This window comes from Kogia breviceps, chromosome 18, assembly GCF_026419965.1.
Source record: "Kogia breviceps isolate mKogBre1 chromosome 18, mKogBre1 haplotype 1, whole genome shotgun sequence".
Taxonomy (NCBI): domain Eukaryota; kingdom Metazoa; phylum Chordata; class Mammalia; order Artiodactyla; family Physeteridae; genus Kogia; species Kogia breviceps.
Window position 1 is genome coordinate 39513330 of NC_081327.1, and position 13384 is coordinate 39526713.

General features: G+C 36.6%; 1 protein-coding gene across 3 annotated transcripts in view; it reads left to right on the forward strand.

The window, feature by feature from the left end:
• CBFB (core-binding factor subunit beta) overlaps positions 1 to 13384 on the forward strand; it is a 62586-nt gene that overhangs the window by 1145 nt on the left and 48057 nt on the right. For all 3 annotated transcript variants that reach the window (XM_059045988.2, XM_059045989.2, XM_067019672.1), the window contains exon 3: positions 4068 to 4184. In XM_059045988.2, the coding sequence (XP_058901971.1) occupies positions 4068 to 4184 (117 nt within the window). The remainder of the gene's footprint in view (positions 1 to 4067; positions 4185 to 13384) is intronic.

Here is a 13384-nt window from a genome sequence, read left to right on the forward strand (position 1 = left end):
TTTGTCTCTTAGACGCTAGATTTTTCGTAAATCTATATGTGAAACTCTTATTTTCAGTATAGCTGAGAATAAATCTGAGAGTAAATCCAGTTGTCTGTTGTCCTAATAGAGGGGGAAAAAAAGCCCTCAGGAACGTGCCATCTTCTTTTCTTAGAATGTTAAGCTTCAGGAGAATCAGAAAGGAGCCATTTGGTGTTTTTTTGTTTTTGTTTTTTCCCCAAACCTAAAAAACATATCTCGTTTAGGCCTGAAGTTACTAAAGAATTGCATGGATTCGCAAAACCCACTGTTGATCCGAGGCCCTGTTTTAGGTGGTGGATTTGTTGCCTTACCGCCATGAAACCTAATGTTGAAAAAAATTCAAGTGTCCTAGTTCCCCTCATCTCCTTTTGGTTTGTCCTACTGGAGGTGCTAATGAAGAGAGAATGATGAAGCCAAAAAGTGCATAGGAAAAAACTAAAGAGAAGAGGTTGGTTATTAATTTTTTAAAAAGTTGAAGCGCTGTATAATGGAATCTGATTATCTGCTCCATGACTTGGACCATTGCATCTGCACACACTTGAAGGTATGGAAGCAGTTTGAATTTAGGTTAACAATAGGAAGACATATTGAAACATTTGCTCCTCCTATTCCTTTTACAGTAGAGAATCTATTTATTGGTATTGAGACATTCACAGATAAAATTCTCCCTTTTCATCACTGAAATCGTTTATTTTTAAAAAATATTTTGATGCTTAAAATGAAGGCTTTTTAGAATTGTATTACAGATCATGAGAAGATACTGGCCAAATTTATTAGGAACTCTAGAATATTTGGTCATTATTGAACATTATAAAAGAAAATGTCTAGATTTTAGCCCACTTTTTTGAGTGTTTGTAATAGTTATATGACTCAAATGTATAGGACAAATACTTTCTGGTTTTGGCACTGAGTAGTAGAAGAATCATTCATTAGTTGGCTCAGTGATTATATCATCCTTTGTCTGGATTTCCTTTTGGAATATAGGTGGATGGTATACCCAACCCATGGATGTTTTGGAAGTAACTTTGTATTTGGAAGGAATTTCACATGTCCCTCTCTTTCTAGTTTCCCCCCCTTTAATTCAGTGTTAGCCAAATTTAAATTGAGAGATTTTTAGCTTCTAGAGGATGGAGACCACATTAATTCCATATATGCCCCCTCTGTATGGGTTTTGCACAGTGTCTTTTGCATCATAAGTACTTGATTATTTGAATTTAGAGGTTACTTTGTTTAATGCCCAGAATTTATCTTATGACTTATAAACAGGCTGTAGTTTTTACTTATTTGGTGGTGGAAAATAGGTGTGGAAAAGGCATTTTTTTGCTTCTATTTTGACAGCAGCCATGTATGATAAAAATATGCATAGTTCCCAAAACTATATCCAACACTTTCCCCCCTCTCTTTTATTGTTTTTATTATGAATATCTCCTTCACTTTATCAGCGAGATTAATGAAGGATTTATTTTGTATTTAGGTGCGAAACAGTGTAAGGCTGTGATGCTCATCTCTTCGTAGTTATAAAACTTATCCAGACTCCATATCATAGCATGAAATAAAAGTGATTATGGGTGAGGGGTAGAATTTATTTGGTAAAATCTGATTTATTCCTTATATAAGCTCTTGTAGTAGGAGTGTTAGAGATATTTTCAACACTAATGATTAATAAAAGAAAAAAATACTTATGAGAGATATGGTGACTCTACTGTGAAACCAGTAAAAACTATGTATTTTTAATCCTGAAGATGGAAGAATAAAAGGTATGTTGGACTGGCAGAGGTGTGCTATTTTACAGTTTAATGAAACCTATAAAATATAGTCAGGACATTCTAGAAATCTTTATGTTTTTCAAACAGAATTTTCCCAATTCCTATGTATGTGTAGGTGTTCCAGTAAAAAAAAATAAAATAAAATGAAGAGTTCTGTGGTCAAATAAATTTGGGAAATGGTATTTTAGAGTGATCTGTTTTTTACCACTTCTCCTGTCTCAGAGAGGGATGTTGATGAGATAATGGACATGAAGTGATGAAGCAGGAAATCTCTTCTGAGGTTGGCCTTCAGGCAGGAGGTGAGGTAATAAGAGCTGCAGAATGTCTTCATCTAACACAGAGCTGATTTGGGGTACACTGGTGGCAGAAGGGTTTGTTACTAGGTGAATATTGAAGAAACATGGCTATGGGATTTTGACAGAGGGTATTCATTCATGGGCAGAATCTCTTATCTTCCCTGAGAATTTCATTGTCTGAGACTGAAAAAGTTGGCTGTCTTCTTAAGCTCAAAATTACTTCTCATTGTATTTAGCAAACACATGTAGCATTTACTTGGTACTGTTCTAAGCACTTTACAAATACTGGAAACTGAGGTTCAGAGTTAAGTAATTTGCCTCAGGTCACACAGCCTAGGCAGTTTGCCACCTAGTGTCTGTTTTCATTTGAACTATTATTAGTTCATTTCAGTTCAGTGGTTGTTTTTTAAACTTATGCTAATAGTGGGCAAGATTTTTTTTTTTAAGATTAATATTGTAATATTGATGTTTGTTCAGTCTCTATTCATATAAAACATTTATCACAAGAAAAGGTATCCCAGTGATTAGGGAAATGCCATTAAAGATGTCTATAGAGATTTCACAGTTAGGTTGACAGTTGTACCTACTAGTACCAGTCATAGATATAGGAAGTACTGTAATTTTTATCTCTAAAGAATCTAAGCCCTTAATCATCAGGGGAACTAGTGGATAGCTGAATCAACTAATGCTTTAAATAAATTGCCCCAAAATGTGAACCCCTTGCTTTCAGATGAAGACTATGCTTGGAAACAAATTATGCTTAAGAACTTTAGTTAGTAAAATAAAACAAACAAAAAGTTCTCTGATTTCAACAAAGAAGAGTTTACATTTAGATGATGAAAAAAAATTTTTCAAATGCTTTTTACTTATTTCTTTCATATTTTCCCTGGGGAAGAGGGACATTGTTATTTCCATTTTTTACTTGGGGGAAATATAGAGTAAATTGCTCAGGGGCTACACAGAATGACACTTTATTGAAATGGTTTTAGATTGTTCTGTCTGTTGAGCTATGCCATCCAAATCTTTTATAAATATTAGATGAATACTCTTTTGTTATTGTCAGAATCAGTTCTCCTAAAGTCAGATTTTAGAAAATGCGTATTTTTTTAATCATCCAAGGTTTTAGAGAGATGAGAAGTAGTCATATCACATGCTAGTGTATGGTTTATCAGAGGAGAGACAGTCCCAGGTGCATTTTTTTTTTTTTCAGTAGGAAGTTATTAACATTTATTTGTATTCACTGTGCAAGTGACTGGAATTTGGGAAACTGGATAAAATAGACACCTATAGGGATGAAAAGGTCTGTAGTTTTTAAGCTGAGCCTTTCCTGAAACTAGAATTTTTGTCGGAGAGAATTCTGCTAAAAACCATAATGGAGGATATTGTCTTCATCTTATAAATTTTGGTTATTAAAAAGCACTTGAAGTGATATTTGGTTAGTTTATTCATGATAATGAGCTCCTCCCAATGTGATATACTGTGGAGATATTTTCACTTCTAGTCATCTCCAAGTGCATTTTTAACATGGGTTTTGGAGCATAGTGTTTCTTTGAGCAAGAGAAATCAGGAAAAATTAAAATGTCTCATTTACACAACTTTAAATTGTGGTATGCTTTCAAATTCAAAATATTCAGCTCTTCAGTGATTTTCTCATTTAAAAATACAAGTTTTTAAATAGTGATGGTGGCTTCTGGTTAGACATTAGCAGTGCACTATACTAACGTCAGCAAAAAATGACCTGAAAGAAAGTATTGATTCCATGTCTGATTTTATATTTAAGCAGCCAATGGCAAATGTCCTCAAAATGGAATCAGATGTTTGTAACTTAATACTTAAGAAAAATGATGAGTGCATGTTTTTTTACTTTTAAGTAATCTTGGTGCTGCCTGGCTTAAGACAGAAACTGATGTAAAAATAAATGACTGCCTGCATAATTTATGTAATGTCCTGCTCCTGATCCTGTTTGTATTGATTTTTCTAAAAGGCTTTTGTGGCCACAGGAACCAATCTGTCTCTCCAGTTTTTTCCGGCCAGCTGGCAGGGAGAACAGCGACAAACACCTAGCCGAGAGTATGTCGACTTAGAAAGAGAAGCAGGCAAGGTAGGAAACATTTCTTTGCAATTTGAAATATGGTGGATTGTTTTATTATTAGAGATTATCTGATGATTTACATTTTAATAAAGAGATCACAGGTCTGATTATACAGGCATATGATCAGATTTGTTTTCATTCCGTATTATAAAGATATAATACAATTTTTAAAAATCAAAATTTTTATATAATTTCATTGCTAATTTCATGTTTATATCATTTGCCATAGAAAGTTCTAGTTCTTAGAGTAGTGTGCTTTCTTACATGTAACATTTGAAACTTAATTCCTTTAAAGTGTTGACAAGAAATTTTTTGTTTTACTAAAATGTGTGTGACTATAGTGTTGTAAAAAAAAAATGAAATTTAGAGAAAAATGGGAAAAGGCTCTGTAGGCTTAAAATTTAATAGTATTTGGAAATAGTTCATGGGTAGCTTTCTACTTCTGTTAGTATAGCAAATTTAATTTTGAGAAAAACAATGTGAAGATGTTAACTTGGAAATAATTTTCTTGTTTTGAGGAAAACCTGGGAAACAAATAAATGTCTTAAAATTATGTTGGAAGTTTAGGTTGAAGATATGAAAAATGTAGTTGGAAATGTTTAAGCTGAGAGCCATATTAAAATCTAACTTAAATGTGTTTATGATTTTGATGAAATGTTAATGAATAATATCTTGGATTGGTTTATCTTTTAATGTGGAAATTGACTTCTTGAAATAAAATATTTGAAGAAAGAAAAATTTTTGACCTCATTTTGTACTCAGTATTTCTCCTGTTTCCTTTGCAGTGTATTTCTATACCTGTTTTTATTAACTTGCTAAATTACTTTTCTAAGTGTCATCGTGAACAGTAGAACCTATCACTTTATTTGCAAAACATAAGGAACATCTAAATTTTGTATTGGGCTGTATTAGGAAAAGGATTTTCTTTTTATTTATTGATTGAATATTTGAATTTTATTTAATTTATTTTTTATACAGCAGGTTCTTATTAGTTGTCTGTTTTATACGTATTAGTGTATATATGTCAATCCCAATCTCCCAATTCATCCCACCACCACCACCCCTCCGGAAAGGATTTTCTTATTTTGTATATATACAATGAAGAGGGTTTTTTTGTTTTCTTTAATTTTATTTATTTATTATTTTTAAAAATAAATTTGATTGATTTTGGCTGTGTTGGGTCTTCGTTGCTGCCCACAGGCTTTCTCTAGTTGTGGTGAGCTGGGGCTACTCTTTGTTGCAGTGCGCAGGCTTCTCATTGCGGTGGCTTCTCTTGTTGCGGAGCACGGGCTCTAGGCACATGGGCTTCAGCTGTGGCACATGGGCTCAGTACTTGTGGCACATGGGCCCTAGAGCATAGGCTCAGTAGTTGTGGCGCACGGGCTTAGTTGCCCTGCGGCATGTGGGATCTTCCCGGACCAGGGCTTCAACCTGTGTCCCCTGCATTGGCAGGCGGATTCTTAACCACTGCGCCACCAAGGAAGTCCAAGACCACATTATCTTTGGACTTAAGCCATTGAGATGTTTTCAGTTATATGTTCAACAAGAACAAAAATGTTAGATGGCTTATTCTAGAATTTAGAGGGTTTTTTTTCAAATATATCAGGAAGAGTGATAGAACTGATGCAAGAAATCAAGAAGCTTATATTTTAATACTTGTTTTATACTTTTTTTTCTGTAAAGGGCCAGAGAGTAAATATTTTCAGTTTTTCAGGCATATGTTCTCTGTTGCAACTACTCAGGTTCGCTGTTACAGTGTGAAAGGAGCCATAGACAATACGTAAACAAATGAACGTGGCTGTGTTCCAAGGATGGTAATGCTGGCAGAAATCTGTATCTTTCCTTCAGATTTAAATCTGTAAATGTTTGTGCACAGATGATATATTTCTCAAATATAATTTTACCAACACTTGTACTATGCCAGTAGAATCGAGGGGGAAAAGAGCATTTTAATGAAAAAAAAAAAAACCCTGCTAGTATATCATTCTGTACCACTGGGATAAATAAGTACTCCAGTGAATTTAGAGAAAAGATAACCCGTGTTTTCTCATCCATAGAGCTCAGGCTACAGGGTCTCTTATTTGTCTTCCTCCTTTTTTATGATGTCTTTCTGATAACCATTAGCGTTTATTTCTGTGCCCATAGGACTAGAAGCAAAGCAAATTGAAGGAATTTCCCTAAATGTTAATTATTTACCTCTGCTCCTTATATTGGATCCAAAATCAGTGTCTCTTCTTCCACATGCTCTTGACCTTGTTACATCCTAAAGCAGCTTAGTTCTCTTCCCATTCAAACCCAGCTTTGAGAAGATGAGTGGTTAAGCCTTTCAAGTTAGGTATAATTAAGTCCTGGCTTCATAAACTACTGCATTTATTATTCTGTAACTTTGGACAAGTTATTTTATCTTTATGATCCTCAATTATAATGTGAGTTTAATACATATCTCCCAGGGTGGCCCTAGTGATTAAGTGAAATAGTGTATATAAAGTGCTTAGCTCGGTACCTGACACAGTTACTCAAAAATTCATTCAGAAGTTCTTTGTTGAACACCTGTTACGTGTATTGAGTGAACACTGTCCTGGGCACTTGAGATGCATCAGTGAACAAAACAAAGATCCTGCCCTAGAAGTTGTTTTATGGAAGGAATGGAGGAGTAGGCAATATGCATAGTACATAAGTTATGTAATATGTTACAGAGTGGTAAGTGCTCTGGAAAAAAAGGAAAATTAGAGTAAAATAAGGGTTATCAGTGAACAGGAATGTCTGTAATTTTAAGTAGGATAGTCTGGGTAGAGAAGGTCATATTTGAGCGGAGACCCGAAGGAGGTTAGGGAATGATGAGCCATGCAGATATCTGAAGGAAAGATGTTCCAGACAGAGGACACAGCCTTGTAAAGGCCCTAGAGTGGGAGCTTGCACAGTGTGTTTGTTAAACAACAGGTGGGCCGGTATGGCTGCAGTAGACTGAGCGAGGAGGAGAGTAGTAGGAGAAGAGATGAGGGAGCTGTCAAGGAGCCAGTTTACGCGACTGTGGGAGGCCATGTAACAACGTGGACTTTGTTCTGAGTGGAGTGGGGAGTAGTTTCTGCTTTTTGAGCACATCAGTGATATGATCTGCCTTAAGTTTTGAAAGGATCACTCTAGCTGCTGGGTTAACAACAGCTTTAGGGGGCAAGAGTGAAGCAGAGGGACCAGTTGGGCTATTGCAGTAGTCTTGGTGAGAGACTAGGGTGGTAGCAATGGAAATGGTGAGAAGTAGTCATAGTCTGGATATATTTTGAGATAGAGCCAACAGGATTTGCTTATGGATTGGATATGAGGTGTGAGAGTCAAGAATGACTCCAGGGGCTTCTCTGGTGGCACAGTGGTTAAGAATCCACCTGCCAATGCGGGAGACACAGGCTTGAGCCCTGGTCCGGGAAGATCCCACATGCCATAGAGCAACTAAGCCTGTGCACCACAACTGCTGAGCCCGCGAGCCACAGCTACTGAAGGCTGTGCTCCTAGAGCCCATGCTCTGCAACAAGAGAAGCCATTGCAATGAGAAGCCCGTGCACCGCAACGAAGAGTAGCCCCTACTCGCCACAACTAGAGAAAGCCCAGGGGCAGCAACGAATACCCAGCTCAGCCAAAAATAAAATAAATTAATAATTTTTTTAAAAAAATCTTTAAAAAAATAAATGACTCTGGACTTCCCTGGTGACACAGTGGTTAAGAATCCGCCTGCCAATGCAGGGGACGTGGGTTCGAGCCCTGGTCTGGGAATATCCCACATGCCACGTAGCAGCTAAGCCCATGTGCCACAACTACTGAGCCTGCGTGCTGCAACTACTGAAGCCCATGAGCCTAGAGCCCGTGCTCCACAGCAAGAGAAGCCACCACAATGAGAAGCCTGGGCGCCACAACAAAGAGTAGCCTCCACTCGCCGCAACCAGAGAAAGCCTGTGTGCAGTAACGAAGACCCAGTGCAGCCAAAAATAAATAAATAATTTTTTTTAAAAAAAGAATGACTCTAACTTTCTGGTTAGAGCAACTGGGAGTATGGGATTGCTTTCATCTGAGATGAGAAAAGCTGTGGGTGGAGCAATTTTGAGGAGCAGTTTAGGACATGAGTTTGTGGTAGTAGCTTGTTGCAGCTTCTGTTTTCTCACCACCCACCCTTAACTTCTTAAGTTATGGCACTGCTTTTTCATAAGTGACCCTTTGCTTATCTCAAGAGTTCAGTGGCTTTTTTTTAAAATCAACTTTTTTGAAGTATAGTTTACTTACCAAAAAATGCACCCACTTTAAGTGTATAATTTGAGTTTTAACAAATGTACACACTCATGTAAACACCACCCACAATCCTGATAATGTTTCAGTCCCCTCGTGCCCTTTTACAGGAATCTGGGAGTGGCTTGGCTGGGTGGTTCTGGCTCAGGGTCTCCTAGGAGATTGCAGTCAACCTCTTGGGGCTGTGCAGTCTCTGAGGGCTTGGCTGGAGCTAAAGGCTCCCCTTCCAAGCTCACTCATCACTTTTGGTCAGTGGCTTCAGTTCCTAGTCACATGTTCCTCTCCATAGAGAGAAAAAGAATGAGGTCACCCTGCTTTTTATGACCTATTCTCTGATCACTTGTGTCTTCTCCTGTTCATTAGAAGTGAGTCACTAAGTCTAGCCCACACTCACCAGGGAGGGGGGTGGTTTATTCACAAACATGAGAGGAGGCTGGGGTCATTGGGGCAATCTTGGAGGCTGGCTACCACAATGTTCACTTAAATTTGATGAATTCAGAAAAAAATTAGAATGCTAATAGGAAACAGAAGCTCCATAGTCTCTTTGATTTGAAATATGTCTTTATGATCTAAGAAAATGGTCGTAGCAAAACCAGTCCTTTTATTCATTCTTTCTACCTTTGTGTTTGTAGGAATATTTTCAAACCAAGGGTCTTCAGTAAGAAAGGTCTGCTAATGGATAACTGACCATCAAGTCAGAGCACACAATTTTTTTTTTTTTTTTTTTTTTTTTTTTTTTTTTTTTTTCTGTACGCGGGCCTCTCACTGTTGTCGCCTCTCCTGTTGCTGAGCACAGGCTCTGGATGCACAGGCTCAGCGGCCATGGCTCACGGGCCTAGCTGCTCTGCGGCATGTGGGATCTTCCCGGACCGGGGCACGAACCTGTTTCCCCTTCATCGGCAGGCGGACTCTCAACCACTGTGCCACCAGGGAAACCCTATTTGAAACTTTTGCACCAAGGTGTATCTAGTGAGTTGTCTACATTGACTCTTAATAAGGGTCTTTCTTAGAAGAGGTTTAAAATAATACAGTGTAGTGGAAAGAGCTCTGGATATGAGTCAAAAGACAATCAAAACTGGTTTCCTTACCTGTAAATGGGAATCAGAATGTCTTCCCTATTCATATACCTTATGTGAGGATTAAATGAGGTACCAGAATATGTGAAAATGCCTTATAAATTGTAAAGCCCTATCCAAAGTTAGGCTATTTGATGGGTTTGTAGGGTGAGATTATAGATAATCAAGGAGTTTTAGTGCTGTAGAGTGCCTTAGGTCAGCTTCACTTCAGGTAGCTCTACTATGTTGGGAGACTGCATCTTTCCCAGGTGGTCCATCCTGGTATTTTATAAACAGACAGCCAAAATGTTTATAATTCTTCCTTAACTTAAACTGCTTTCCTCTAATTTAGCTGTCAGAAGACAAGGAATGCAACAGATAGAATTGAAATCATTCTTATGTTAAATTTTTGTAGACCAAGTAATACCCAATTCATTTGATCTTTCCTCTTAGAATCTATTTCCAATTGATTTTTATTTCAAACAAATGCAGATGATTATGGTTGACCATAAGTTATTAGTCTTGAGTGGTCAGATTAATGGTTTTTGCATGCATTGTGTTTTTGAAAGCCTCCTTAGGTTTTTAAATTAATGATTGTTTATGCTTACTACATGATCCTAGTTTGTGAGCATAAATCGTATGAAAACACTTTATAAACTGAAAAAATGAACTTTATAGTGCTACTGTTTACCATTTTGTCTATGGAAATTGAATATACTATCTAGTTTTATCTAGATATATCTAGAATATACTATCTGGTCCCAGAAAAAGCAGTTAAACTTTATATGGTTGTTGCATTGCTATTTATACCTTATGATTTTAATTGATAGTCAGGTAATGTTAATAGCAGACATTGAGAGTAATTATAATGTGTATGGCGTTAGAGTAGGTACTTTTAAACATTTTTGATAAGTTATGTGTTTTACTTTTTTTGTCCTTTCTGAACATTTATACTTAAAATGAAAATCTTTTATCATTCATTTTCATCAGGATAAAATAACAAAGCAAAATTTAAGAGCATTTGTTTTAATGCATGAGGACAAACCCTTGTTTTAAATGTCTTCAAAGGTCTGTGACTGCTGCTTCTGGAGTGTTTTGCTTACTTGCTTGCGGGATCTTTGTCCCAAAATAAATATTGTGTCTGTTTATATACCATCCACAATTTGGCAGAGTTTAGAGGACTCCTTAATGTTAGCTTTGAGAAATCTGTATTCAAGCTCAGCAGCAAGCAAGTTCCCTCTCCTCCTTAGACAGCCCAGTCACTCCAAATAAAAGATATCTGTGGTAATGCTTCGGAATGTGGTTTCCCCAAGAGAAATTGAGGCAACTTTACAACTAACTTGTCAGATCTAGACTTTAAGTATTTCAATTCAACTGAAACATGAAGTATATTTTCCAGCACTTAGTTATCAACAGTTCAGTGCATTGAAATAAGTAATCTGGGCTTTTAAAAAAGCTTTGTTTCAATAATTTTTAAAAATAAATTTATTTTATTTATTTTTGGCTGCATTGGGTCTTCGTTGCTGTGCATGGGCTTTTCTCTAGTTGTGGTGAGAGGGGTCTACTCTTTGTAGCGGTGCACGGGCTTCTCATTGCAGTGGCTTCTCTTGTTGCGGAGCATGGGCTCTAGGTGCGCGGGCTTCAGTAGTTGTGGCACACGGGCTCAGTAGTTGTGGCTTGCGGGCTCTAGAGTGCAGGCTCAGTAGTTGTGGCACACGGGCTTAGTTTCTCCATGGCATGTGGGATCTTCCTGGACCAGGGCTCGAACCCGTGTCCCTTGCATTGGCAGGCGGATTCTTAACCACTGAGCCACCAGGGAAGCCCTATTTCAACGGTTTTTAAATCCAAGAAGAGTTGACTGACTTCATGAAGAAATAATAATGTTTAAAAATGAGAATATCATAGTACCTTCCAGTTAGAGTTACATTAATTTTCATATATGGTAAATGTACCTCTGAAGTTTTTGAAGATAATGTACTCTTTTTTTTTTTCCTTTCTTTTTTCTCCCAGGTTTTTTGAGATATAATTGATATATAGCACTTATCTTTTCCCCTTTTCTTGAATTGCATTATTTGCCTAGATTTACCTTTCAGTGTAAAGATAACATTTTAATCTTGGCCATATCTCAATTATATATTCCAAGTTAGAGATGTCAGAAAATATGTCTGAGAGAAACGTCCTTAATTCTTTCCCTTTTTGCTTCTGTTTCCTACCCCAATATTTTTGAATGATTAATTCAAACACTGCAAGGATAAAGACACTTGAAATGTTCAACTAAAGAAATCAGTTTTTGAGAAAGGCTACTATATCCCAGCTTTACTGCTTCCCATTTTCTTTTGTAATTGTTTTTTTTCAATTGTCATTATTGAGATATAATTTATATACAGCAGAATTCACCTATTTAAGGTAATAATTCAGTGGCAAATGTGTACAGTCATTGGTGTGATTACTACCACAATAAAGATACAGAATATTACCATAACCTCAGAAAGTTCCCTCATACCCCTTTGCAGGCAGTGTCATTTCAGGTAACTACTATCTGCTTTCTATTACATACTATTTTGTCTTTTCTGGAATTTCATATAAATAGAATCATACAGTATGTAGTCTTTTGTACTTAGCAACTTGCTCTTGAAATTCATCCATATTGTGTGTATAGTAGTCCATTCCTTTTTATTACTGAGTAGTATTCCATTGTTTGGACTTGTCACATTTTGTTTATCCATTTACCAGTGATGGCCATTTGAGTTATTTCCCCTTGTTTTGGCTACTATGCTGCTTTGAACATTTATATACGAGTCTTTTATGTAGACATTTGTTTTCATTTCTCTTGGGTAGATATATAGGACTGAAATTACTGGGTTGTTTCATGAGTATAACTTTTTAAGGAACTGCCAAACTGCTCTCCAAAGTGGCTGTACAGTTTCACATTCCAGCCAGCCATGTATGAAGTTTCAGTTACTTCACATCTTTACTAACACTTTGTACTGTCGGTCTTTTAAATTTTAGACATTTTAGTGAGTTTGTAGTGGTATCTCATTTTGGTTTTAATTTGCATCTCCCTAGTGACTAATGATGTTGAGCATGTTTTATGTGCTCATGTGCCATTTGTGTATCTTTGGCAGTGTCTGTTCAAAACTTTTGCCCATTTTTTGATATCAAGTTACTTTTGAGATGTAAGCATTTTTTATGTATTAAATACAAGTTCTTTATCGATATTTTTGCAATTGAAGTTTTATTATGAGTCTGTTTTAAAGTAGAGATAGCCTTGACTGCATATAAAACATCATATTAGGGGACTTTGCTGGTGGTCCAGTGGTTAAGACTCTGCACTCCCAATGCAGGGGGCCCTGGTTTGATCCCTGGTCAGGGAACTAGATCCCGCATGCTGCAGCTAAGACCCGGCACAGCCAAATAAATAAATAAATAAATAAATATTAAATAAAATATTTATTTTTAAAAAACATTGTATTAGGAAATATAAATACAGATTCTCTCAAAACTGCTATAATGTAAATGTAATTTTGGCTTCTGTTGTGCCTCTCTTAACTTTCTCTCTTTTGTAAACTTTAATGCTGCCTGGATCATAATGTTGATAATCTTGAAATTAATGGTAGTTCCTTCAAGAGCTTGGTGTATTTTTCTTTAAGTCTTGATTGATTGATCGATTGATTGCCGCGTTGCTCAGCACGTGGGATCTTAGTTCCCTGACCAGGGATCAAACCCATGCCTTCTGCATTGGAAGCAGAGTCTTAACCACTGGAACTCCATGTTTGGGTTTGTTTGTTTGGTTGGTTGGTTTTATTGAGCTTGTGTTTTTAAATTTTGTTTATTATGGTAAAATACACATCACAAAAAATTTACCATTTTAATTGTACAGTT